The sequence below is a fragment of the Hyaena hyaena genome, unplaced genomic scaffold (assembly GCF_003009895.1).
Source record: "Hyaena hyaena isolate Hyena2069 unplaced genomic scaffold, ASM300989v1 scaffold_712, whole genome shotgun sequence".
Taxonomy (NCBI): domain Eukaryota; kingdom Metazoa; phylum Chordata; class Mammalia; order Carnivora; family Hyaenidae; genus Hyaena; species Hyaena hyaena.
Window position 1 is genome coordinate 404911 of NW_024081340.1, and position 27613 is coordinate 432523.

At 41.5% G+C, this 27613-nt stretch overlaps 1 protein-coding gene across 1 annotated transcript in view; it reads left to right on the top strand.

Moving 5' to 3' along the window:
- ARHGEF26 (Rho guanine nucleotide exchange factor 26) overlaps positions 1-27613 on the top strand; it is a 128924-nt gene that overhangs the window by 93406 nt on the left and 7905 nt on the right. Inside the window, exons 10-11 of the mRNA XM_039217684.1 lie at positions 4908-5062; positions 20604-20813. Coding sequence (XP_039073615.1) covers positions 4908-5062; positions 20604-20813 — 365 coding nt within the window. The remainder of the gene's footprint in view (positions 1-4907; positions 5063-20603; positions 20814-27613) is intronic.

A 27613-nucleotide genomic window follows, 5' to 3' on the forward strand; every position in this document is an offset into this window, starting at 1 on the left:
AGCTGAAGTCAGACGCTTAACTGACTGAGCCACCCAGGTGTCCCAATTGATGTAAGATACCTCTAAGCTCTATTTCTCTAGAACCCAAAATTAATTTGTTATTGAAAAATGCTTACCTAGGGGTCCTTAAAAATAAATGATTAACATCAATTGAGATCATGAATTGTGGGTTGTTTGTTTTCTTTGGATTCATTGCTCAAAATTATTTGCAAGCCTAAAGGAAGATATTCTATGTATAGATTTATAATGAGGTACTTAATTCAGATCACTTAGAAATACTAATAAAATCTTAGGATCTTATTTCCATAACACTTTATGGCAACAATGGACGTTTTTATTCGATTTCTTTTATGTTTTTTATTTAAAAAATGTTTAATGTTTATTTATTTTGGGGGAGGAGGAGCAAAGAGAGAGGGAGACACAGAATTCCAAGCAGCCTCCAGGCTCTGAGCTGTCAGCACAGAGCCCGACTCGGGCCTCGAACCTGTGAACCACATGATCATGACCTGAGCCGATGTTGGCCACTTTAACCGACAGCCACCCAGGCGCTCCTCAGTTCATTTTAAAGATGAGAAGATAGATATTGGAAGGCGTTCAGTGATTTCTCCAAACGCATACATGTTTCGTCAAATTTTGGGAGCACTTTCTTTGTGGAAGGCAGCGAGAAAACCAAAACACAGTCCCTGCCCTCAGGGACCTAACAGTGGAATAGGTGACTACAGAAGTACAGAGGAGTCAAAAAAGTCTGCAGCTGTCACAGTAGATGGAAGACAGTTGAGACACTCTGTTTTTTATTATTATTTTTATTGTTTCTAGAAGTTAGTGATTCATCACTTACATACAACACCCAGTGCTCATCACAATAAGTGCCCTCCTTAATGCCCATCACTCATTTGGCCCATACCTCTGCCCACCTCCCCTCCAGCAACCCTCAGTCGTTCTTTAGTTAAGGGTCTGTTTTATGGTTTGCCCTCTGCCTGCCTCTCTCTCTCTTTCTTTCTGTTTTTTTTTTTTTTGTTTTTTTTTTTGAGAACACTCAATGGGAAGAGGGTGGTCAACCCTACCTGTAAGGGCTAGAGGGGTGGGGAGCACAGCACTGTAGCAGTCAGGCAAGGCTTCATCCCAGAGCTGTGTTTGAGCCGAATCTTGAAACGCGAGTTAGAAAGGGGCTTAGAAGTAAAGAGTAGGAGCAGATGCACAGGGCATGACTTCAGCTGCTGTAGTCCAGCAACTGTATGCGTCCAGGGTGGGTAGGCATGAGGTGCAGGGGGAGTAAGGCAGAGCCAGAGCAGTCAACAGCGGCTCATGTGGAGCCTTCTGTGCCAAGAGGAGCAGCTGATGAGCAAGATCACTTGGGAGCCAGTGCAAAGTTCTAGGCAGGGAAGCGACACTTGAGCAACATGGGAAAGTTCTTTTGATTTTATTCCCGATCCAGAAGTCATTGTGTTTTAATGCTTATTTGTTTGTTTTTGAGAGAGGTAGGAGGTGGAGCAGAGAGAGAGGGGGACGGAGAATCCCAAGCAGGTTCCACACTGTCAGCACAGAGCCTGATGCGAGGCTCGAACTCACGAACTGTGAGATCATGACCTGAGCCGAAGTCGGACACAACCGACTGAGCCACCCACACGCCCCAATGTTTGTTGATGTTTGAGAGAAAGAGAGAGTGGGGGAGGGGCAGAGAGAGAGGGAGACACAGAATCTGAAGCAGGCTCCAGGCTCTGAGCTGTCAGCACAGAATCTGAAGTGGGACTTGAACTCACAAGTGAGATCATAACCTAAGGTAAAGTCAGATGCTCAACCAACCCAGCCACCCAGTCGCCTTGGGTGTTCTTTTTAGAGTAATGAAAATGTCCTGAAATAAGGTAGTGATGATCATTGCACTGCATTGTGAATGTACTAAAAATCACTGAATTATATATGCACTTTAAAATGGTTAAATGATTAATTTTATCTCAACTAAAAAAAAAAATTATTCTTGAGCAGCTCTTTGTGTCTTAGGCCCCAAAAATTAGTTAAATTTTATGTTGAGACTACTTTTCTGGGGTGCTGCTTAACCCAAAAAAAGAATGGAAAGTCTTTTCTCCATAGGAATTTTTTCAGTAGTTTTAAGGATATCTTTTTATTCATGAATTTCTTTTCCAATGTTGGTTCTGGTCAGAGTTCTTAACTAGAGGACCTCATTTATTCTGACTTTGGATTGTTTGGATTCTTTTGTTTGGATCATTTAAATACTTTCTTCCTGTAAAAATTTTTTTGAGGGTCGGCTGGGTGGCTCAGTCCGTAAGCATCTGACTTAGGCTCAGGTCATGATCTTGCGGTTCATGAGTTTGAGCCCCACGTTGGGCTCCGTGCTGACAGCTCACAGCCTGGCGCTTGCTTCAGATTCTGTGTCTCCCTCCCTTTCTGCCCCTTCCCGTCTCACACTCTCTGTCTCTGTCTCCCTCTTTCCAAAAAATAAGTAAACATTAAAAATTTTTTTAAAAAAGACTACCTGAGTTTAATCTTCTAACAATAAATTTTGAAACAGAAAACATTTATAATATCATTTATAGAACAGAAAACATTTATAACGTTTATTTTCCAAAAAAATAATTGACCTCTTGAAAGCCACTGTGGATTTTAGATCCTTATTAGAAATTTATTTTTGCCTAGTGGAATATGAGGAATCCATAAAAATCAATCTATTTTAAAACGATGCAGTTGAAAAAACTTGCTTCTCCCATCTCCTGAACCAAGAACAGTTGTAGGGTGGCATGCACACTGGAACGTAACCACAACAGTGTCCTTGGTTTATCCTGTAGGGTGACACAAAATAGCACGATGGGACTGTGCTCACAGTAATTGCAACCCTTCCTGGGACCAAACCGACACGCCATCCCTTGTGGTGACCTCTTGAGTGTGCTGGCAGGGTCCACCAGAGTTATCTAAACATCGCTCTGTCCGTCTTCGGCCTTTTAAGTCTCAGCCATCCCAGTTGGATGATCATTGGATTTGAAATTTGGGGGCTGGAAACTCCATGAGCTTGCCTTAATAGCCAGCTTTGAAAGTTTGAGGTCAGCCATAATCTTTCATCTTCCTTTTAAACCTTTAGGAAAATAGTATATAATTGATGAGCAACCTTCTTATGAAAGTCCCTTTATAAAAGTAAAAAAAAAAAAATGTGTATGAAATCCTTTCTTAGCTTTCTTATTTCCTCTCTAGCATCTTCAATTTCCTCTAGCTGTTTTTAATCACTGTTCCCTGAAAAGGATGACATTTGGTTGGACCATACTACTACAGTTATGTTTTGTGTGTCCAAGAACTCTTGCTTATTCTATAGATACAGTTTTTTTTAAATCAGATTTTTGGCAGTAAGCATTTCTGGTAACTTTAAGAAGGAAAAAAAAAAAAAGCACCCAAGGGTAAGAATTATTCTGTGGTTTTGAGAGTTTTCCAGTTGGAAACTAGGTGCTGGATAAAGAAAAAGCAGTATGTAATTCCTTGGATAGAGCCTTTTCTATGAGATTAAGATGGATTATTTTGGAAGAGCATTGTTTTCACAGCCAGAAAGTGGCATGATGCCTTCAGGGATGAATTTCAGTGAGGAAAACTGCTATAAACTTAAGAACCGGTGTTCTCCAGAATATGGATGGCTAAGTAGACAAAATGTAGCTTGTGGGGAGTTTTTCCTTTTCATCTTTTGTTTTTGAATTTTTTTCATGTTTATTTTTGAGAGAGAGAGAGACAGAGAGAGAGAAAGACAAAGTATGAGTGTGGGAGGGGCAGAGAGAGAGAGGGAGGCACAGAATTGGAAGCAGGCTCTAGGGTCTGAGCTGTCAGCACAGAGCCTGACCTGGGGCTTGAACTACAGAGCGTGAGATCATGACCTGAGCCAAAGTTAGACACTTAACCAACTGAGCCACCCAGGTGCCCCTTGAATAAAGTTCCTTTATTTAAAAGAATTTTTTTATTTGACAGGGGGAGGGTGGGGGGAAGGAGAGGGGAGGGAGAGAAAGAGAGAGAGAGAGAGAGAGAGGGAGAGAGAGGGAGAACATGAGCTGGGGAAGGGGAGAGAGTAAGAGAGGGAGACAGAGAATCTGAAGCAGGCTCTGAGCTGTCCAGTGCAAAGCCCGATGCAGGGCTCGAACCCATGAGCCATGAAATCATGTCTGGTGTCGAAGTTGGATGCTCAACCAGCTGAGCCACCCAGGCGCCACCCAGAACTAAAGTCTTTTTAGTTCATAGAATGAATGCAGACCTTTTTTGTTTCTTGTTAAGTATAATAATCATATATTCAGATTCTGACTTGTGATACTTAACTGCAGTTGATATTGATAGATTTCATTTTGAGGCTTTTCAGTTTAATTTTTTTTTAAGGTTTTTTTTTTTTTATTTATTTATTTCTAGAGAGAGAGAGAGCGTGAGCAGGGGAGGGTCAGAGAGAGAGGGAGTCACAGACTGAAACAGGCTCCAGGCTCTGAGCTGGCAGTCAGCACAGAGCCCGACGCGGGGCTCGAACCCACGAACCGCGAGATCATGACCTAAGTGAAAGTCGGACGCTTAACCGACTAAGCCACCCAGGCGCCCCGAGGCTTTTCAGTTTTAAGGGACTCCTTGTCAGACTTCCTTTTCAGGTGAGAGTTTATGGAAGGATAGTAATTTTTGGCTAAGTCAATAATACTTTTTCATTCAGTTTTAGTTATTATATAGGTGAGTTAATAGTTTTTTTAAATATTGGAAAATGTTCTTTTTTAATTTTTTCTTGAAGAATGTACTGTACTTCTCTAATATATTTCACTATTATATACTCATCAAATAATGATGTATACCATTATATGTATTGTTTCTATGTGAGATTTTATTTTCCCTTCCATAATCTTAAAAGGACTTTAATTTGGCTTCATACACGAGTTTTTCTTGTTCTGCAGCCCTTTCCTCTAGTCTCCTCTTCCCGGTGGCTGGTGAAAAGAGGTGAATTGACAGCTTATGTGGAAGACACTGTACTCTTCTCAAGAAGGACATCTAAACAGCAAGTCTACTTCTTCCTCTTTAATGACGTGCTCATTATCACCAAGAAGAAGAGGTAAGCCTGTTTGTGAGGTTGCTGGCTGTACTTCCAGTGTTAAGGCTCTGTAATTCACGTGTCTTTTAGGAGCGATCATCCTTTAAAAGCTTGTGATGTTAGCCGTATAGTTTCTACCGGTGGACCCATGAATGAAACCTCGTTTTATTTTCTTTAAATGACACCCAAAGTTAAGACTCAAATCACTGTCAACGTCATCATCCCAGCCAACCTCCATTGAGCTTTTGCAGCATGCAAGCCACTCTTCGGAGCATTTTACACATTTATATCACTGGATTCTCACAACATCCCTGGGGAGGGAGCATTCTTACTCTTCCCCATCAGCTTTTTTCAAACTTCTGCCACAGAACCGTTGTATAAAACAGATCAAAATAGCCCCAGTTCAGAACAAGCTGGGATGCAACTTTAGTGTTTGTAACTTAGTTTAAATGCACTGCTCTTATTGGTTGCTGGTCTAGAAAGTCTCCCTGTGCCTGGGAAAATGACAGCACTACACCAGTACTTCCTTCTGAAGGGACTAAAGTAAATCATTTGGCAGAGAGTTCCTTCTTTCTTTGACTTCTGGTTGTATATTCATGTTCCGTTGTAGGAAGACGTCCAGGAGGTATACTGTACAAATCTTTTTTTTTTTTACACTTTGTTCTAACTATCCCTACTTAAAACACACACCCACCCACTCCCCTCAGCTCTGTCTTTAGGGAACATTCTTCATCAAGCATACTCCATGCATGGAGGATTGTAAAGTATTTTTCTACTGGTCCTTCAAAAATGTTCTATCTTTTCTAGAATATGAACTTAGAGGAAAAAACGTACGTCTGTGGTGTATTTCCACAAAGGAAGACCATGATGGTGGGCTGAATTACTGGCATATAATAGGAGTACGGGCAGTTCATGGGGTCCGGTTCAGATGAGGTGAAGAAGAGAAATCATGATAAGTACATAAAATGTACAGATTTATCATGAGATAGTTAAGTCCTACTTCTGAGTTGCTGACATTTTAGCTTGAAAATTCAAACTAAATGAAAACAGTTTGAGCTTTTCTTTTTGCTCCTTTTAATCAGACTGCATTATGAATTATCTCACTTGCTCCGCTGTCTAGCTGAGGTGAAGACTATGAAGAACCATCATATGACTATGACAAATACATGAAGATGCTGAGAACTGTTTTTCATATTTAGGAAAATAGTGTTTCCATAACTTCAAGAAGAAATGATTTCTCTTACCTGGGGCAGTTTAAATAGTTCCAATAGCTAAGTAAGTTTTTATAAATAAAAATTGGAGAGGGATTATAATTTTGGATTTTTAGGTTTTATTGGTATCCTCTCTGAGATGGCATGTTTTTTGGGCTTTCTTTGAGATATGTTGTTTTTAGGGGAAAGTAGTTATATATGACTCTTCAAATGCCATTCCTCTGGACTTTTAACATCTTCCACCTGTTGAAATATTTGTTCTGTCTCAATGGACCAAAAGCTCTAGCTAAACTTTTCATTTTAATGATAAAATATACATTGACAGTACAAAGCCAATTTTAAATATAAATGTAGCTTTGATAATGATGTCTTCAGTGACTTGATGAAAACATTAAGGGTATTTAAACCAGTATAGTACAAACATTTAAAAAAAATTTTTTTTTTTTTTTTAAAGAAAAAGAGGCAGCTTGGTGGCTCAGTCGGTTGAGTGCCCAACTTCGGCTCAGGTCATGATCTAGCAGTTCATGGGTTTGAGCCCTGCCTCAGGCTCTGTGCTGACAGCTCAGAGCCTGCTTCAGATGCTGTGTCTCCCTCTCTCTCTGCCCCTCCCCTGCTTATGCTCTGTCTCTGTCTGTCAAAAATGAATAAACATATTAAAAAAAAATAAGCCAGTATAATACAACTTTTATTCTTGAACTTGAATAGAACTACCCAATAAAGGCAGACCTTTGAATTTAAGAATTAATGTACTGTTCTACTTAGCAGTGTCCTTTGCCCTCCACAGCAGAGTTTGCCATTACTGCATAAGGAATGTTGCTTTCCTAGCTTTCTCACGTTTATTTGCTCAGGTATGTTCAAACTTGTATTATTAGTAAGTAGAAGAACAAAATCTTCATCACCAGGGAAGAGGCGAACCTTGGTGGCTAACTTTGCCTTTATGCAAGCTGAGATTCCCTTTGCCCTTACCAGTTAGCTCATCATATTTCTAAGGTGCTCTTGATAAGGAGAATAGCTTTGGAGGCTCAAGTTGTTTATGACCCAAATACCTGGTGAGGGTGACAAGCAGACCACAGAGACTTGATAAACAGGCTTGATTAAAAATGTACAGTATGTGCAGCCGTATTTACACTGTTGCTTCAAGGAAGCAAGTGCAAATGCTTCGCATGCCAGACGCAGCAGCCAAGGAGATACGACAGCTTTGAAGAAGGCGGTAATTTAGGCTTGGCTACAAGGTACAGATAAGGATAATTACCTGTGCCAGCTCTGTAGGACCGATGCAGCCACCCACTGCCTAATTGTGATTCCAGGGTTCAGCCAAGGGGCGCAGCTGCTGGGGTTCCAGTGGGTTTCAGCCTCAGGGAGGCTGCTGGCTACCGGGGGAGCCCGCTTGGGAGGGCGGTTACTCTTCCTCCTCTGACCCAGTCTGGCAGATGGTTTATGCTGAGCTCGTTCCACAGCCTGCTAGGTGTGTGGCCGCCTCTGCTTCACGCTGCGCTGTTAGTGCTGGTGCTTGCAGAGCGCTTAGTGACCGTGGAGCTGTCTTCTAGGTCAGGGATTTTCATCTTTTTTAGCATAGCAGAGGAAGTTTATGGGGTGCCTGGGTGGCTTAGTGGGTTAAGCATCCGATTCTTGATTTCGGCTCAGGTCATGATTTTGCGGTTCATGGATTTGAGCCCCACATCCGTCCCTGCGCTGACAGCACGGAGCGTGCTTGGGATTCTCTGTCTCCCTCTCTCTGTGCCCCTCCCCTGCTTGTACTCTCTCTCTCAAAAATAAACAAACATTAAAAACAGAATATCAGAGGAAGTTTAAAGTCTCCATTAACCCTGGGCTGTTTGTAGGTCACTGCATTAGTAGTCTGTTCTACCAGATTTCTGCAGGATACGTGACCAGTTATACTCTTCTGGATGAGAAAGTGAACTCTTTGGTAGTTGAAGCTTTGACTGCAGGGTGTGTGGGTACTTCTAGAGCGGAGTTGTCAAGTTGGCACTGATGAGGCCGGACAGTTCCTTGTCGTGGGGGCTGCTCTGCTTTGTAGGCTGTTTTAACAGCATCCCTGGCCCCTCACTAGTAGCACCGCCTTCCCAGTGGTGACAACCACAAAGGTCTTCAGACATGGTGGTACATCCCTGGGGCACCAAATTGCCCCCAGCGGGGAACTACTGTACCACAGCCATGGCGGATTGTCAGCCAGCACCGCCTTCAGAGTAGTGAATGTGCAAACCTATGAGACCTGATGCAGCAGTGACAAGAATATTGTAAGAAAGCAATGGCTTGCCCTGTTGTACTCACAGATTAATGAATAATAACTTATTTGTGCTTCATAATAACTTATTTATAATGATCCACTACAGTGTATAGACTATACCTGTGAACAACCTTCGGGACCAAGTAACTGTAGTCTCCAGTTTTGAAATGTAAAAGCTGAATCTAAGACCTAAACAGGTTCAAATTCTCATAAGCCTGATTTTGTAAGGTAGTTAACGACCTCATTCTCATTCAGTGCTTTATATCTGGCTTCAGGCTCCCAGTTTCTTCTGAAACAAAATGCCGATTCCCCCTTCTGTTCGTTTTTGTCAGCTGCTGTAGCAAAGTGTCACAAAATGCATGGCCTAAGACCATAGGAATGGATCATGTCACAGTTCTGGGGTCAGTGGTCCAAAATAAAAATACTCGCAGGGCCTTGCTCCCTCTGAAGTCTCTGCATAGAATCCCCCCTCACCTCCTGCAGCTCCTGGTGGCCCTTGCGATTGCTTGGCTTACAATAGTGTAACTTCAGTCTCTGCCTCTGTCTTCATATGGCCTTCTCTCCATGTCTCAGTGTGTCTCGAAATATCTCTTTCCTTATAAGGACACCAGTTACTGGATTTAGGGCCCATTCTGCTCCAGGATGATCTCACACTAACTTGATTATATCTGCAAAGACCTTACTTCTAAATAAGGTCACATGAACAGGTCCCAGGGGCTAGACTTGTCGAGGACACAATTCAACTCTCTACATTGCCCCAGACCATCACCACTGTTGAGTTGTGATTATAATCAGATAATGAATCAATGTGCTATAATGTGTTAAGCCAGTTCTAGAACACACCTTTTTTTTTTTTTTTTTTAAAACATTGGCCAATGATGCCATGTCTCATAATTTTAGAATATCATCAGAGTCACCTGACTTGAGCACTTCTCTTTCGAGGACTCATAGGTTACCTTCATCCACATCTTCTCTCTCAAATCTGTTCCTTGTCCAGAGCTTCTCCCCTCCTTTGTCAAAGCCACCTCCATGCATCAGGTGCTCCTCAATAAATCCAAGAGAGTGCTTTGGCCCCTTGTCTACATTGTGCTCCCCTGTCCAGCCAACACTGACCTCTTAAGCAGCCCATGAAATTGCTTTTCTCCTCTCACACGGCTACTGCCTTGTGGAGCCATCTTGAATTCGCCTGTGAGATACACCTAACTGGAGTGATACCACATCCTCCGTCCACAGTCAGAGTGTGCTTCTTATTTTTTCATTTATTTTTTTATAGACTACATGGTTTTTAAAAGACATGTACTCAGTTCAGCCCTTGCAGATGGCCCCTCTATGGCCTTACCTTCTACTTAGCCTCACTGATCTACCTTTCTAGCCAACAGGACCTGGCACGTGTTTCTTTCTTTGCCTGAATTATCTCCTGCCCCACTGATCCACTCCACCCAAGCCTTTTCTAGGCAAATCCCTTTTTATTCTTTAGGTCTTCAGTTAATTGTCACAGCCCCTAGGAGTTCTGATCCAGTCCTCTGGAGTGGGTTCAGTTCTGCTGCTTTATAGTCCCATAAAACCCTGTACTTTCTCTGTGGTAACATTCATACTACTGTGTTCATGTCTGTCTTGTTGACCTCTGTATCCTCAGTGCATAGCCCAGCCCTTGCCCCATAATGATCATTTATAGATATCTGTTAAATTGGAACCGATTGTATTAATATAAACAGTTTGAGTGAATGCATCACTCAGTGGGCAGACCCCTGCATTCCATCCCCAAACTAAAATTGCTTTGAATTCTCCTTTGTTTTTAAAAGATGTGATTTTTGTATTCTACTTTATTATGGATATTTATTTATTTATTTGATTTTAGAGAAAGGGGTGGTGCCTTGGTGGCTTAGTCATTTAAGCGTCTGACTTCAGCTCAGGTCATGAACTTGCAGTCTGTGAGTTCGAGCCCTGTGTTGGGCTCTGTCCTGACATCTCGGAGCCTGGAGCCTGCTTTGGATTCTGTGTCTCCCTCTCTCTCTGCCCCTTTCCAGCTCATGATCTGTCTCAGTCTCTCTCTCCACCCACCTCCCCCTCCCAACAAAAAAAAATTAAAACAGATAAGGAAAGAAAGGAAAGAAATACTATTAAAGCTCACTGGAATTCAGGGGCACCTCAGTGACTCATTCATGGCACAGGAGAGCCATGATTGTTTAGGTTCCCCCACACTGCACCCACTGCGGCTGGGCATAGTGGGACACAGTAGACAAGCAGGGGAGGCTGACAGCTGATTAGATGACAGACAGTTCCAGCCACAAATAGGAAATCCTTTTTCGACAGAACACTACCATACATGTAGTTCTGGAAATAGGAAGAGCTCTATAAAAGAGCCAATGCCTTCCTTTCAGATAAATGCAGGAAGGGGCTAGGGCATTAGTTCAAAGAAGCCAGATGTGATTGGAGATTTAGAACCCACTTTCTTTTGGCTGGAGCTAGTCACCCAACTGTGGTTCACGTGAGTATCTTGTTGGTAGTACCTTTTTATTCCCACCAGCCCAGATGTGTCCTCCAGCACGTTTGAAGCACACACATATATGGGCCAGGTCTTGGTGTCCAGCACAACACCAATAGAATGCAGAAATCTAGTATAGTCTTGTTATCTATAACAAGAAAGTGTAATAAGTGTAGTCATGTTCTGATTTGTGTTTTCCTTCTTCTCCTCAGTTCTCTACCCACAAATGATCCGGCCATGATGTTTTCAGGTATTCCCTACAGTTAGATGAGTTATCATAGATGACAAGATGATGATGACAAGAACCTGTATTATTGAGCATGTACAGTGCTCAGAGTGCATATGCAACATACGATTGAGTTGCTATAGCAACTCCACTTTATGGCTGTGGACACTGAGGCAGGGAGAGAGAGTCTCTTTTCAAGGCCTCTCAGCAAAGCCAGGATTCTAATCTGAGTCTCTGACTCCAAAGCTTCCTCTCTAAACAATTTCTTTATGTTCATTATGTTTTAACTTCATTTTTCTAGAATATTTTCACCTCTCCCCAGCCTGTAATGTCATTGGGGAAAAATAGCCTAGAAACGTGCACCTTTTTTGTTTGTTTTGAGAAACACCCTTACTGATCCTAGGAGAAAATTAGAACTGGTACCAAATTGCATTTGCGAGCTTTCCTCTGCCTTTGGATAAAGTAGCATCAGAGTGTAGGGAAGAGAGTTTCCTTTTCATAACATTTCCTTCCTGAAGACATTTAAGGCAGTAGGTTTCCATTTCCTGATTCCATAAATGTTACATATATTGACATAACTTGAACTCTAAGACATATTACAAATCCTGAGGGTTTAAAAAAGAATTTTCTATAATAGATTACTACCAGATCATTATCCACAAGTTCAGGGACTTAAGTTAGAACTTGATTTTTCCCAAGCAGTTTGAATGCCCAATGGCTTAAAGCTATACAGGCTCCTTGGAGAGGGTCATGGCCTGGCTTGACCCCATTTTGAGTTTTTCCATTTTGAAGGCTTTCCTATTATAGAAAGCCCAAGTCGCCTGACATTGTCTCTCATCCTCTGAAAAATAAATTTCTTCCTCGGGAAATTAACTTTTAAGAGAATCTTGGTTAAGGGAAAGGCCATAAGACAGTCTTATTCAAAGCACTTTTATTCCTGGAGCATAAAACCTGGTTATTTCTGACTACTAGTGGCATCAGGCTCTAAATTCAAGATGGTGAGATGGGGTAGGAAAGACATGAGGGCCCCGTTTCTTATTTTCTCATCTTCTTCTTCTCTGGCCACCCCACATACCCTCTATTCCTCTGACGTCATGAGTCATTTGGGTATCATTTCCTTAATTTGTAGGGAGAGTTGACATTGCTGTTCAATGTTGAAAGCTATGGTGACTGACAGTATCAATGTCTGGGGTTGGGTAGAACTGGGCTCAAATCCTGGCCGTGTGACCTTGGGAAAGTTCCTGTTAATCTTTTAGATGCTCAGTATTCTCTTCAGTAAAATGGATCTAATGGTTCATCTTCTTGATGGAATTTGTGAGAAGGCAATGCACATAAAGAAGACAGCAAGTAGTCCCTGCTAAATGACTGATACATGCTGAGTATCATTCTTATTCCTAGTAATTGTTTTTCTCTCTAAAGATCTTGGCACAAATTAAGTTTTTGCCCTTCTGCTTCTTTATTGTTTTACAGTTTTAAAAAATGGTTTGAGACCTTTAGCCATTGTTAATCTGAGGGTTGTACACTGTGGTCAGACATGATTCATGGCTCCAGATGTATGACCTTAGAAATACATGTGTTTAACTCAGTACCTCTCCCTCTCTGTTCATGTCAGTTGGCAAGGAAAACCATTAATCTGTGTTTATTCCTTTATAAGTGGTTGTACTTAAAAAGGATGTGTACACTTCTCTAGTAACGATTTTCTTGCAGCATCCCTCACAACCGATTAGCAGACAGTATAACTTTGTGCCAGAAAAAAGAGAATTCAATGTATTTCTTTCCTTTCATTCAAGAAAGCCAGTGGAAGTAAACCTGAATGTGAGGATTGCATAGTAATTTTAGTAATCCTGTTACCAACTTAAGAGGCTGCCTACTTGCTCTTTAGAGCTTGCTTAGTTCTAATTATGCCAGAGAGAAAACTTCAGGAAGGTGCTCACAGCCTCTCAGACCTGCCCATCTCCTCTTTTCGAGGACCATGGGTTCAGGGCATCCCTTGGGCACAATGTTCTGGGTTGTGGAATGTGGAGATCCATGCTGAGAGAAATGAGGCCTTTCTAGTCCTGGGATGGGTCACTAGCCATGTGTTTTGGTGACCGTGAATCACAGCAGATCCTTATCTTCCCAGCAAATGTGATCCTTAAACTATTTGTTATATTCTTGACAATGAAATAGGAAGCACGTGTCACGTTTGTTAGTCTTCAGAATTATTTTGGAGAACTGAATAAGTAAGACTGAACTCAGTTTCTGGATAAATACCATGCCTTGTTTTGTTGGACTACTTGCCACATTATGAATTTCTTGAGATGGGTATTGAGGTCAAATTATGCTCAGTCTACTTGCCCATTTGCAAAGTGCATGCAATTATCAAGCCTTTAACAACATGTCAAGCAATTGAAATGCATGGTCTGTCAAGAAAATTAAAAATAATAGCTAACATTTACTGGTTGTGAGCCAGGCATGGTTGTAAGATCTTTACTAGCAACAAGATAATAAATATGACTTATATTTATAAGTAATAAATATATTACGATATCACTTAGTTCTCACAACAACCCAAGGAAATTGGTATTGTTATTCCCATTTTACAGATGAGAAAGCTAAACACCAAGAGGATCAGTAATGCTCTCAAGATCATGAAGTAAGGGCCAGAACTGGGATTCTTACCAGGTGTTCTAAGTCAAGTCTTTACTCTCACCTGTTATACTGTACTTCATTCTACATTTAAAATTGTACATTATTTCACCAAAATCTCATTTGTATTAGCCTAAAAGCAAGCTTTAAAATTTAGTGAAATCGATGTCAGTCATGTGACATAATGTTTCAATCTCTTAACTCAAAATAAATTTCAGTGTAGACCAATAGCCTCCATTCCAGATATGTTACCTAGTGTATTTTTATTCAAGTTAAGCACAAGATCAGCTATGGGGATTTAGAAATCGTGTTTTCAGAAGGGGAAGAGAAATCAATGGAAATTTTCACAGAAGAATTCTTATACATGTCTTAAAGGAAAGTAGGGAGAATCTTTGATTTTACCAGACGTTATCCAGTTGTGTGAAACAGCACGCTGGGAGAATGGCGGAGCCTTTATAAATCCGGAGAGAAAAGCAAGGGTCTAGGAGAGGATCTTGGAGAATGACCCAAAAGAAGGATGACTTAGAGATGTCACAAAGGCATGAGAAGAGGAAGACAGAGTTTCAGGATGTTGTAGTCCTCAACATCATCAAATTTCGTCAGTGTCAAAAATAGTGGTGAAATTCAGGTCATTGGATTTGGTGGGGTGCTTGGGCCATGCTGGCCTTGGGGAGCAGTTTGACTGGCATGTAGGCACAGGGTCTGAGAAAACAAAAATGTGGACAGCGGCTAGCTCAGGAGACACTTGTCTTGCACCAGCAGATTCAAGTGAAAGGAATTTCAGGACAGGGCAACTGTGTGGATGTTTTAAACAAGGTCTCTGGAAGGGAAGCTACTGCATAGGTGAAAAATAAACTTCACTATCTTGATGTGTGCAGAAAATTATGTTGTTTTGGATAATTCTTTGATAGCATCTTTTCTTTTAAATTTAACTCTTCTATGAAAGGAAGAATTGGAGGTGCTGGTTGATTTCCATCTGTCAGATTTGGGCTATGAAAGAAAGTCCCAGAACAATACCATGGTCAAATATGAGACAAGTCATATGGCTGAGGAGCAGTGGGTTGTGGGAAAGCTGGCCTTTCATGATCCAGCTCTTCTCCTCACTTCCCCCGTCACATCTTTCCTTTCGTATGCATGGCCCCATCTTCGTCAACTAGCCTATTTCCCATTCCTGGTCCTCCTTATTGTGCCCTTAAAGTAGAGGGTTTGCTAATAAAGGTTAAGTTGGGAACTCTCTCTAAGGTATTTGCTTGTTTAAAAGCACCCCCCACCTCCAATCACAAGGCAAGCCCAGATGGGTCTATGCCCTGGTGGGGGTGGGGGGAGGTGTGGGCGGCCCTGTTCTGTCACCACCTCTTCCTCAAGACTCTTAATATACCCAGAGCTTGGGTCCAAGGAGATAATCCTGGTCACTGAATGAGATTGAGATCTCTTTTCTTTTCAGATATCTCTTCAGATGTTCCAGTGTTATTTGTTGACTAACCTGTCAATTCCCTACAGATTTGAAATGTCACCTCTACCATGTCCTAAATTCCCAGTGTGTTTGGGTCAGTTCGTGAACCCATGGCTCTGTTTCACCAACCCATCTGCCCATTTCTGCGCCAGGCCCAGTCTTTGAATTACTGTAGTTTTACAATATGCTCTTAATATGTCATAAGGCTGGATGGCTCTCATTCTTTTCCATAATTCTTCTGACTGTATTTACGTGTTTCTTTTTGTACATTTTATGATAAGCTTGGCTGTTCCCATCCTTCACCGCATCCCAAAAATATCCTGTTTGTACTTTTTTGAGATATAATGTTGTATTTTAATTTAGAAAGAATTGAAACCTCTATAATATCAAACTTCTCTATCCATTCAGGCCTTCTGAAGTGTAGCAGAAACCTGTTAGGTTTAATCCTAAATGTTTTATGGGTTTTGTGGCTCTTATAAATAAGATGACTTCTTCTATTACATTTTCTAACCAAGTATCAGTCATATATAGGAAAGCTTGCTTGCTTGCTTGCTTGCTTGCTTGCTTTCCATCTCAACACAACCACTTTGTTGAATTCACTCTTTATATTTTTTTCAGACAATGTTGTCATCTACAAATAATTTAGTTGTCTGTAGGGTCAGAAAAATTCCATTGTGCCATAGTCACTTCAACTGTACCCTTAAACATCCACGGACATGATGCCTTTATTATTCTTTAAGTTTTTCTTCTCAAACACTAACATACCCATCATCCAGATATAATAGATGCTAACTTTTTGCCATTTTACTGTCATACCATTCCTTTTTAAACAAAAAAGCCCTAATGTAATATTGTGGATACATCTACACCATCTCCACCATCATCCCATCTTCCTCTTCCTCCTCCTCCTCCCCAGAGTAACTCCTATGCTGAGACTGGTGTCTGGCATCCTACACTCAGTAAAGCATATGCATATATGTGGTTGTGGTATTTTAAAAATGTGTGCCTGTTGTAGCAGTTGTGAAATGTCCTGATTTATAAGTAGTAAATAGAGGCCCATTATGAAAAATCCTAGCCTTCCTACAAATCGATGGGACAGAAAGTTAAAAGTGATTCAGAATCATGTTTTTAAGAAAGCCACTATTCACGATAAGGTATGTCATCTTTTAACCCACACTGTTAGGTTAAATATGTTAGGGCCAAACACAATTTGAACTGCTTAACAAAAGAACGCCTTCCTGAGTGGAGAATAATTGAGGTATGTATTTACCACCAGATCCTGTTCTCTATTGATAGCTATCTGGTGAGAGGAAGGGTAGGGAAGGGCAGGACAGAGAAGGGAAGAGAAGAAAGAAAAAGAAGAAAAGAAAAAAGAAATTAAAGAATGGAATCCTCAGCAAAGGTTACTAGGACTTTAAGTAGATTTCAACTGAGAGACCCATCGCTGTTTACACGGCAGAGCAACAGACTTGTATAGATTTGATTGCTGCACCTGATAGAGGCCCTGCTTGCACAAAACAGGCCGCCTTGATGAGCAGCTGGCAAACTTGGAGCACATATAAGACAATCAGAGGAAGTCTCCATATAAACTTCTCCATGCAAGGAAAGGTGGTTTTTCCATTTGCCTTTTTCTGAGCAATTTAACTTCCTAATTACATGATACAAATTGTTTCAGAGACTATGTAAACCATATGTTTGTTAAATGATAGAGACAAACATGGGGAAGTCTGATTAGCATCAACTTCCCTCAGGAAAGGGGTTTCTTTCCCAACGCAGCTTAGCCTGTGTTACACTCATTGGACATGGGTGAGTAAGCGGAGGAGGGAAATAGGTTTGTAAATAGCTGCATCTGGCTATGGATTCTCCCCTCTTCCTTCTGCTTGGGATGTATCTTAACACAGATTTTTCCTTTTGTATTAGCATGAGAGATAGGTGCTGACCGACATTAGGAGAGTGAATTTCATCCAGTAGTTAGCAGATTGAGAGGAGAAAGTATGATTGTTTTGAACCTTTAGGAGATTGTGTGAGTGTGTATGTGTGAGAGAGCACAGACGTGGTTGCAAGAGACAATGGCTTTTTAGTTTTTCATTCCAGCGGGTTTGAATAATAGAGGGTGAGAATAAATCAATTTACTGTTAAATGAAATCAAGGTTTTTAAAATATAAATGTATTAAGAGTAGTGAAGTTGTAAATAGGACTGGGTAATGAAGAAGTTTACAGGTCTAGGTGAAATAATGATATTGGATGATTGCTACTGAATCAGTTAACAACAACAATAAAGAGCAAATGTGTTTCCTGTGTCCTATTTTGGTTTCAAGAAGTCCAGAGAGTGGGAAATGTTCCCTGTTCCGGCATATTTCGTGACACAGATGTGCAGATGTGTAGAAACGGATACCTTGAGGTGAACTCACATAGCTATAAAGTGGCCACAGTTTATCTTCCAAACTGGACACTGGAGAGGATAACAGGCAGAAAGTGGGCCACATGGTCACCCCAGCTCTTAATGGCACTGTAGTTGTCATTGCTTCAGAGAACAATTAAAAAGCTTAAATTTTTTTTTTAATGTTTATTTTTGAGAGAGAGAGAGAGAGAGGGAGAGAGAGTGCATGAGGAGGAGAGGGGTGGGGTGGGGGAGGGAGACACAGAATCCAAAGCAGGCTCCACGCTCTGAGCTGTCAGCACAGAGGCTGATGCGGGGCTCCAACTCACAAACCGTGAGATCATGACCCGAGCTAAAGTCGGACGTTTAACTGACTGAGCCACCCAGGAGCCCCAAAAGACTCTCTCAATTTTTCTACTTTTTCTGGTGTTAATTGCCCCTAAAGACAAAGATTTTAGAACATCATTGAAACACACTAGTGGATGTTGTTTGTATTGACAGAAACACAGGGGGAAATAGGAGCTCAGAAAATTAAGAGGAAAAGGAAGACTTAGCTAGTTACTCATAATAGTTTCCTTCGCTTTCCTGTGACATCTTGGTCTTGAGTTCTATCAAACTACCTAATAAGTGGAACCACTTTATGCTGACACCTTTTTGGAACCTGAGTCCTCTTGAATCATGGCCTTATGGTATATACATTTCTTTGCCTTTTATTTCTTTGGAAAGATGAAGAATACCTATGCAGTGTCTTTGGTTAGGGCACAACCTGAAGACCCGTATACACAACATTAGGGTGCTTGGATTTGTCTGAGAAAACAGAATTATTTTTAACTGGAAATGGGTGTCTTTGACTAACAGGTCATCTTGTTTAAGTTGTGAGTTGGACCAAAAGAGTTACGAGGAGCTACAGGAGAGGATGACAATGAGGAGGTTCTTGTTCATCTTGTCCTTTCTCTTGTTTTTGATGTGGTTAAGGGTCTGCTTTTGTTCTTTTGCAGCTTGGTTTTGATCCTGGGTCCTCGGCTGTTGAATCCATGTTTAAGACATCTAGACTACCTTCCCTGATCTGCCAAAAATTGACTGCTTTGTTTCTTGTAAACATGATCTTTTAAAAATGTAACCTTCCTTGTTTGTATGTAAAGTATGTTAGTCTGCTTTCTCCTTTTATGAAAATAATGTGAACTTTGATAAACCTTATTTTTATATGAGAAATATTTTATATAACCTGGCTGTGGTGTTCTGCAGGCACTCTCAGAAAAGCTTTGGAAATGATCTTGCCATGTGAACTTTCAGTTAATACAGATTATTACCGTAGCAACAAGTAGACTTGATCAGAAGGCAGTATTTTGCTTTTATAGATAATAACTGTTTGCTGTTTCTTGAAGAGAGAATATCAAACTAAATTTTAGAAAAGATTTCATAAAGTTTTCTAATGACAGTTACAAGGAAATGGTTGACTGGTAGATTCACACCACTGAATGAAAGAAATTCTAAGAAATCTTGAGCAAAATGGCCTATACTGAAACGCCTAGTATAGATGACTGGGCACGAGGAGTTTCATTTTCTCATAGCTCCCCTGAGTTCATGCATTTGCATTTATTATTAAATAAGGTGAATATTCAATATTGTTCCTAGAATATATTAGAATATATTACAGAGTCATCCATTTATTCAACAGTTATTTCTTGAGCTTTCCCATGTTCAGCTGCAAGGACATAGATGCAGAGTAGAGGGAGAGCTGTATCTAACCAGGGTTGGGATTTGCCAAAGAGAGGAGCGTGTATACAAGGGGTGATTATAACTAAATACCTATAAATCCAAGCTGGGTAATCTAATAAGCATGAAGGGTTTAAGGACAGGGGAAAGGTGGTAGAGTCAGTGGGCTAAAGAATCATTGGGGTTGAGGGATGCCCAAGTGGCTCAATTGGTTGAGTGTCTGACTTAGGCTCAGGTCATGATCTCGTGGTTCATGAGTTTGAGCCCCGTGTTAGGCTTTGTGCTGACAGCTCAGAGCCTGGAGCCTGCTTTGGTTTCTGTGTCTCCCTCTCTCTCTGCCCCTCCCCCTCTTGCTCTCTGAATCTCTCTCTCTCTCAAAAATAAACATTAAATTTTTTTTAAAAAAAAAAGAATTATTGGGGTTTAGGATTAGAAGAAGAGGGGAGTAGGAGAGACAAGTGGTTGGAGAGGGTGTTTGACATTGGAATTACAGAGAGGTTGCAGTTGATGGCAATGACAAGGTCTAGGGTATGACGATGGTGGGGTAGCTGGAGGAGGAGAGAAGTTGTAAGATGGTTGGGGAAGGGGAAGGCAAGGAACTGACAAGCCAGGGTAATGGAAGAAGGCTCCCCTGTGTGGAAATTCAAGAAAGTAGTGTTGTAGAGAGACTGTGAGCCAACAACTAAACTCATAAGGGTAGATAACTCATAACTCATCCAGGAGTCTTTCCTTGACTTTGATTATGAGATAGAGCTAGACAGCATAAGCTTCAAAGCTAAGGACTTTTGGGAGGGAGAAGTGATCACTGTCTAGCAGCAGCAATGAAAAACCAGCTGATAGAGAACCCAGTGGGGAGGCCATGTTTTCTAGGGAGAGCCATGTTTTGCCTTTCTGTTAAGGCAAAAAGGGAAAGGGAGGTTTCAAGGATTTGAACAGAGCTGAGGATTTATAAGATTTTGCTGGGTTCCCTACATGAGGTCCACTTCCGGAGGACACAGTAGAAGGCTTCGGATTCTGTGTCTCCCTCTCTCTTTGCCTCTTCTTCACTCATGCTCTGTCTCTCAAAAATAAATAAACAAAAAATTAAAATAAAGCATTCTTTCACTGTCCTTCCTTCCTCTCCATCACCTTCTCCCCAAATGTGACTTGAAAATGGACAGTGTCACAGTCTTAACCATTGAATGGTTGACATGTTCTTTCCCCTTTTCCTTCTAGTGAAGAAAGTTACAACGTCAATGATTATTCCTTAAGAGATCAGCTATTGGTGGAATCTTGTGACAATGAAGAGCTTAATTCTTCTCCAGGGAAGAACAGTTCCACAATGCTTTATTCAAGACAGAGCTCTGCCAGCCACCTCTTTACTCTGACAGTCCTTAGCAATCATGCGAGTGAGAAAGTGGAAATGCTGCTAGGGGCTGAGACGCAGTAAGTATGGACAGGGATGGTTTCAGAATTATCTGGTGTCCTTCTTCCCTAATTAATTGCCCCTGGCCTGAGACTCCCTTAAAAAAAGTGAACAGTAGGCTACTGTGTATTTTTTGTTGAGTACCTGTTAATGCCCCATGCGCTGTGTCTAGGTGCTTCATGGAGAATCTCATCTTTTCATTGTTGTCATTCTCTCAGCATCTCGAGAGATGGGGGCTATTATTTTCATCTTTGTTGATCCTGATGTATGCATCGTGCTTTAGGTGGTACGGTTTTATATTTAGGAAGTAGTTTAAAACTCACTTTATTTTAATCATTGATAGAAGATATGACCATGAGCCATGGGTAGTTGGCACCTGGTAGTTTCGGTCTAGGCCATAAGTTTTCCCAGGTAAGGAAGTTGAGGCCATTTTGCAATCACCTGCCTTCAATTAGCAAAAAGCCTGATGATTTCTATCGAAAGAGATACTCAGTTTGGGGACACATTAATGAATCCACTTTCCCATCAGAGTTGATGAAGACTCTAAATAGAGAGTCCTGTGTGTATCTGCTGGTACACCAGTGGCCATGGTGTAGTCCATGGGTGGACGAAGGCAAGGGGCCTTAATTTTCAAGTCTACCTCCATGATTTGGTCCATTTAGAGACAGTTGACCAATTTATCTGTTTGGAAACTGGGACCTCCTCTTGAAACTGTCATCACAGGCAGGGGTTATGTTGGGTGGAACAGCAGAGGAAAAGGGCAAGTTTCCTCACTCTTTATCCTCACAGATCATCCTACACCAACCTTCCACTCAAATCTGCCAAGGGTGCCACATGATGTGATTAAAATGGATCAGCAGCTAGTGAATAATAATCCTGAGACTAGCAAAATCTTTTTTTTTTATATAGTTTATTGTCAAGTTGGTTTTCATATAACACCCAGTGCTCATCCCAACAAGTGCGCTCCCCCATGCCATCACCTCCTTTCCCCTCTCCCTCACCCCCATCAGCCCTCAGTTTGTTCTCAGTATTTAAGAGTCTCTTATAGTTTGCCTCCCTCCCTCTTCTTATCTATTTTTTCTCCTTCTCCTTCCCCATGGTCCTCTGTTAAGTTTCTCCTGTTCCACATATGAGTGAAAACATATGGTATCTGGCCTTCTCTGCCTGACTTATTTCTCTTAGCACAGCACCCTAGAGTTCCATCCACGTTGCTACAAATGGCCATATTTCATTCTTTCCATTGTATAGATAAACCACATCTTTTTTTTTTTTTTTTTTTACAAATAGTTTATTNCTCCATGCCCATCACCCCTCCTCCCCCCACACCCATCAGCCCTTGTTCTCAGCATTTCAAGAGTCTCTCATGGTTTGCCTCTCTCCCTCTCCCCCCCTATTTTCCCCTTCTTCTACTCCATGGTTCTCCATTAAGCTCCTCCTAATCCTCCTATACATGTAAACATATGGCATCTATCCTTCTCTGCCTGACTTATTTCACTCAGCATAACACCCTCAAGGTCCATCCATGTTGCTACACATGGCCAGATTTCATTCTTTCTCATTGCCATGTAGTATTCCATGGTATAGATAAACCACATCTTCTTGATCCATTCATCAGTTGATGGACACTTAGGCTCTTTCCATGTTTTGGCTATTGTTGAGAGTGCTGCTATGAACATTGGGGTACATGTGCTCCTATGCATCAGCACTCCTGTGTCCCTTGAGTAAATTCCTAGCAGTGCTATTGTTGGGTCATAGGGGAGTTCTAATTTCCTGAGGAACCTCCACACTGTTTTCCGGAGGGGCTGCACCAGTTTACATTCCCACCAACAGTGTAGGAGGGTGCCCATTTCTCCACATCCTCGCCAGCATCTAGAGTCTCCTGATTTGTTCATTTTAGCCACTCTGACCGGCATGAGGTTATATCTCAGTGTGGTTTTGATTTGCATTTCCCTGATGAGTGATGGTGAGCAACGTTTCATATGTCCATTGGCCATCATGTGTGTGGATGTCCTCTTTGGAGAAGTGTCTGTTCATGTCTTCTATAGCAAAATCTTAACGAAAGTAAACCCAGAGAGGTATCCCTGCTTCTAAAGAATATATTGACAGTATTCTTGAATCATTAAAGAGAGACATCAGAAAAAGGTTAAAATTATAAAGCACCCATATAAAATGTTTTCAATGGTCATTTCATATATTTTTGGCACTAGAAGTAACTTTTCAAAGCTAAGGAAACCCAAGAGGGACAGGTTGATGTAAAATCCATTTGAGATTTGAAAATTTGTCAAAATAGAGTATTCCAAGTGAACTTGAGAGTTAGCATAGGGAGTAAGAAAAGGAGCCCTATCCTATGTGTTTGTTTATGAAACAAAGAGATGCCTTTTCCTAAGGCCCCGGAGCCCTTCCATGAAATTGCTGAAGAACGCTGTGGTGTTCCAGGCATGCTCCTCGGGGCGGGGGTGGGGGGGGTGGGGAGGGCGTACTATTGCTGGTCTATGCAGGTGACCAGCATGAACATACCCAAGACCAGGGCTCAGGAAGGCATTTCTTCAATTTTGAAAGCATTAAACCTCTTGGCCAGTGAAGACAGAGTTAGCCTTCCACTGTGGAAGCCTCTCTTAAAAAGCAAATTTAGTAGGTCAGAGCTTTGGATCTTATACGATTTTAAGGGTGAAAAGTTTTTAAAGACTTTGGAGATTAGTACTTTCCATACATTCTAGAGAATCCTTAGAAACAGATTTTCACTAATTAGTTTTAGTTAGTAATGGTGAAAGTGTTGCTGGTTTTGCTTTGTGTTTTCCTTTCCTCTGTGTTTAGAAGGATTTTTTGTTTTGGTTTTTGGTTTTTTTTTTAGGATTGTTTGTTCTATAGTCAGGTCTTGCCAACATATCAGTAGCGCTTTTCCCGACTGTCTCTTTCATAATTTATGTAACCTCCACCACTTGTTTCTGAGATTATTGGAGCAAGTAGGAAGTAAACCGACACGTCCATTTCTTTTTCTGTCAAGGCCAGATCCTTTCCTGGGACATTCGGCAGCATTTGTTTACCCTCTTGCCTTTAGATCTTGCCACGGACTGCGTGGATATTGAGTGCAGAATATTGAGTATAGAATATTGACTCAGAATATTGAGTTATGGGTCTGACTCATTTGTAGAACATTCCATAAGGGGCAGAGAGGCAGATGTCTCCGTGGGTACTTCTCTTCCCCTCCACCACCAACTTAGCTACAGTTGAAAAGTAAATAAACAAACATTTTCAAGCATACAAGGCATAATATAGCATTGGTACTGAAAGAAAATCTGTTACAGCCAGGATATACTTATCTTAAAAAAAACAAACAAACTAACTAACACAAACAACAGAAAGCAATTGACTGTTTAAAAGTCTAGCAAATTGTTATATGCCATGTTGGAAAAAGTATAAGTCAGCCCTGGGCCGAACTGGTTTCGAGCAGTCAGAGTTTTGGTCTACACAGAATCTTTTCTTTGCTGCTAAGATTTGCACAGTGTAGAGGGGAATATACGTTTTTGAAGTTTCTTCTCTTTTATGTGTGATTAAGATGGCCTATTAGCAGACTGGTTGAGAACCAGGTTTTCACTGCCATTCTGGCCTTTTAATATCTGCAGTACTTTAAACGAGTTACTAATGTTCTTTGGCTACTTATTCTTTGGTTTGAAAAAGGAGGTTCATACCTACATATTTACCTTCTCTGAAAAACTGTTGTCAACAGAAATCCTGTGAGGATAGACAGAATGTAAAATCAGGAGAGGCGCAGCTCTTCGACACAACAGCCCAGTCATTGTAATGGTGAAAGTGTAGAACAGATCAATAGCTCTGATTACAGAAAGAATGAAGAGGAGTTCCCCCAAAGGAAATGGGGTAAACAGTGAGCATCTGGGATGTGCCAGATGGAGCCAGCCATAGAACATGAAGAAGGGACCTTGCAGAGGTTCTAGAGAAGGATAAAACTTCTGAGCTGAAGTCAAGTGACCATACATCTTGGTTTCCCCAGGATCAGGATTATGTCTGTTGTTCTGGCTCAACTAAGAACAGCACCCTCGTTGACTCTCAAAGGTGTCTTGCTTAGACAGTAAAATATGTGGTGACCCTAATTACTGGTCTGTACTCAGCCTCTCTCATTTTTTCTCCCACATGTAGAATGAGACAAAGATGATGTGATTTGCCTGAGGTCACACAGGAAGTGAGTTGTTGCCAAAGCTGGGACTAGACCCTGACCCCCCTGAATCGAGTGTTCTTTCTGGTAACAGCTTTGAATCTTCCTACTGAGATGCCAGCAGTCAGTAGACCAATCCACCCCTACCTTGCCATTTGGCCCTGGTGTACATCTGGAAGGGAAACTCCAGGAAGCCACTTGCTATTCAATGTGAGAAATTATTAAAACGTGAATTGTATTCTTAGGTCCATAGACTTTAAAAAAAGAAAAGCATTTGCAGAAACTCAGATGGTAAATTAAGGGCATCATATTGTTTGAAATATTTTATAATATTTATAATATCTGGGCAAAGGAAACCGCAAGTGCAAACCTTCTAAGGGAAGCAAGTTTGATGTTGTCAAACTTGGCTTGAACATCGTGAAAATGGCTAAATCAGAATAAACCAAGGAGAGAGTGGGGGTTAAGAGGCCAGTGGAGGTCAGATCATTTCAGAGCAGAGCTATTCCAATGTGGTCCATGGCCATCAGTCCTCAAACCATAATGCCTGGGCATGAGGGGATGGAGTTAAGAACTTAAAGCATTTTGACATTTCTGCAGCATCAAAGCATGTGATTATTTTAAGAGTAATTCATTTTTGTTGTATTTCTAAGAACACTTGGTCCACAATGGATGGATAGGGTAGGGGGTTGAGGAGGGGGTTGAGGACTGGTTCTTTACCACACATATTTTGAGAAGCAAACATTTAGAACCGTGTAAGTCATGGCGGGGAGTTCCCCGGAAGACTGGAATGGAGGCAGAAGAGAATAGGGTCCTTCCTGGTTGCAGTAGTCAAGGGGGATCCTGGCAGTGGCTTGGGCTGTGGTCTGACAGGGGAGATGGAAACACGATATTTCGGAGGCAGATAATAGGATGGATATACGGATTGGATGAGTTGGGGTGGCCGTGAGAGAGAGAGGAATTGATGGTGTTTTGGATTTTAGGCTTGAGCAGCTAGTGCCGTATGTTAAGTTGCTCCTTAAGGGTCTTCATTGTGGCTTCTTCCTCTGTTAAGGGTGTTCTATAGAAAGAAAAGCAGTGGCTTCCTAGTTACCCCATCCTGCAGTCTTCCTTTCTTTACCTCTCCTGTCTTTTCATTTTGTTGACTGTTCAGCTCATTCACCCTAACTCCCTTTGAGATTTTTCTTTACCTGTTATCTGTACTCTTAGCTTTCTTTCCATTTCTAAACATTCCTATTCACTCTTCCGTCAGAAACGCAGCCTACCTGAGCCAGTCGGCTACCCACTGCTTTCCCTAAACACCCATTTCTGTAAGTGGTACCATTGGCACCATTTCGAGTTGATCCAGTCTGGAGACCGGTGTCGTGTGTGGTATTTCCAGGTCTGAACAGATCCATCATCTGCCAGTCCTTCCTGTACAAAAGTCCACTGCATCTTTCCACGTTTCCATTCCACTGCCTCCTCCCGAGGACAGCCTAGGTATCACTTCTCTTTGAGCCACGCTGTAGTGTCCTAACCATTCTCCTTCTCTCCATTTTGCTGGTTTTATTACTAATCCCTACACTCAGCTCCAGCTCTGTCTTTTGTCTCACTTTTGTCCATGGCAGCTTCCCAATACATAGTTTTCGGACTGACCCACAATTAATATAGTTAGCTGCTCTGTATCTAAGGTAAGGTAGAATAAATAGTAGCCACGTGTAGGGAAATACCTCTTCCCTGTCAGTCTCTGCCTATTCATGGTCTTTTTTGTGCTTCTGGGCCAAGTTTTCCTGAAATTCCACTTGTTTTTCAACATTTGCTAGTAAGGATGTGGTTAAAATTTTTTTAGGATGTACATCTAAGCCATGTATATATACAGTGTTATCTCTGTCTGCCCATTCAAGATCTTAAGTCACGTTGTTAATGAGACGGTAGTCTGTGAAAAGTACAAAAGCTTATCTTTTATAAAAGGACAAAGGACGAATATTTTACTGCTGTCATTCTTCTCCCTCTGGGCCTTTCTAGAGGAATGTGGGAGCCGGAGAGCCCCTTTTGTCTGCCTTCATTAAGAGGAAGCACACACAGCTGCCGCTGGCACAGACCAGAGGCTGCAGCAAGTGGCGTCCTTGGCTTCCTGGGTTGACAGTGGAATGTGCATGGCATCTGGGCCCAGTGTATGCAGTGGTGAGACATCAGGACATGCTCAGGGACAAACACACGTTTTCTTTCTGCATTGTATTGAGTTATAGAATATAATCACCTTGAACCATAGTCAAAGATCCTTCTCAAAATTTCTCCCTCACTGAAAGAACTAGAAGCCTCGTGAGTGTGGTTGGCCCTGTCAGCCCTCCAGACAACCAATTCCTGGGCCTCCTGATAAAGGGGCATTGTTTGCCAGGGAGCCGGCGGCCTTCCTGCTTCTGTTAATGATTTAATTAGCAACAGGAAGTAAATGGGATGGAATAAAATTGTAAATAGTATGTCTGACATGCTCTTATTCTTCGTCTTCTAAAAAAAATCCACAGTAGATGGTAATGTATGTGGAAAAAATGTATTTATTATAGGTTATAGTATTTTTCCTCTTTGCGTCTGGAATCCACAGCCAGAAATGATCTCCTACGTTGCACGGTGCCTGTCAAAGCACTTGATCTTTTGTGATCGTCCTCAGCAACC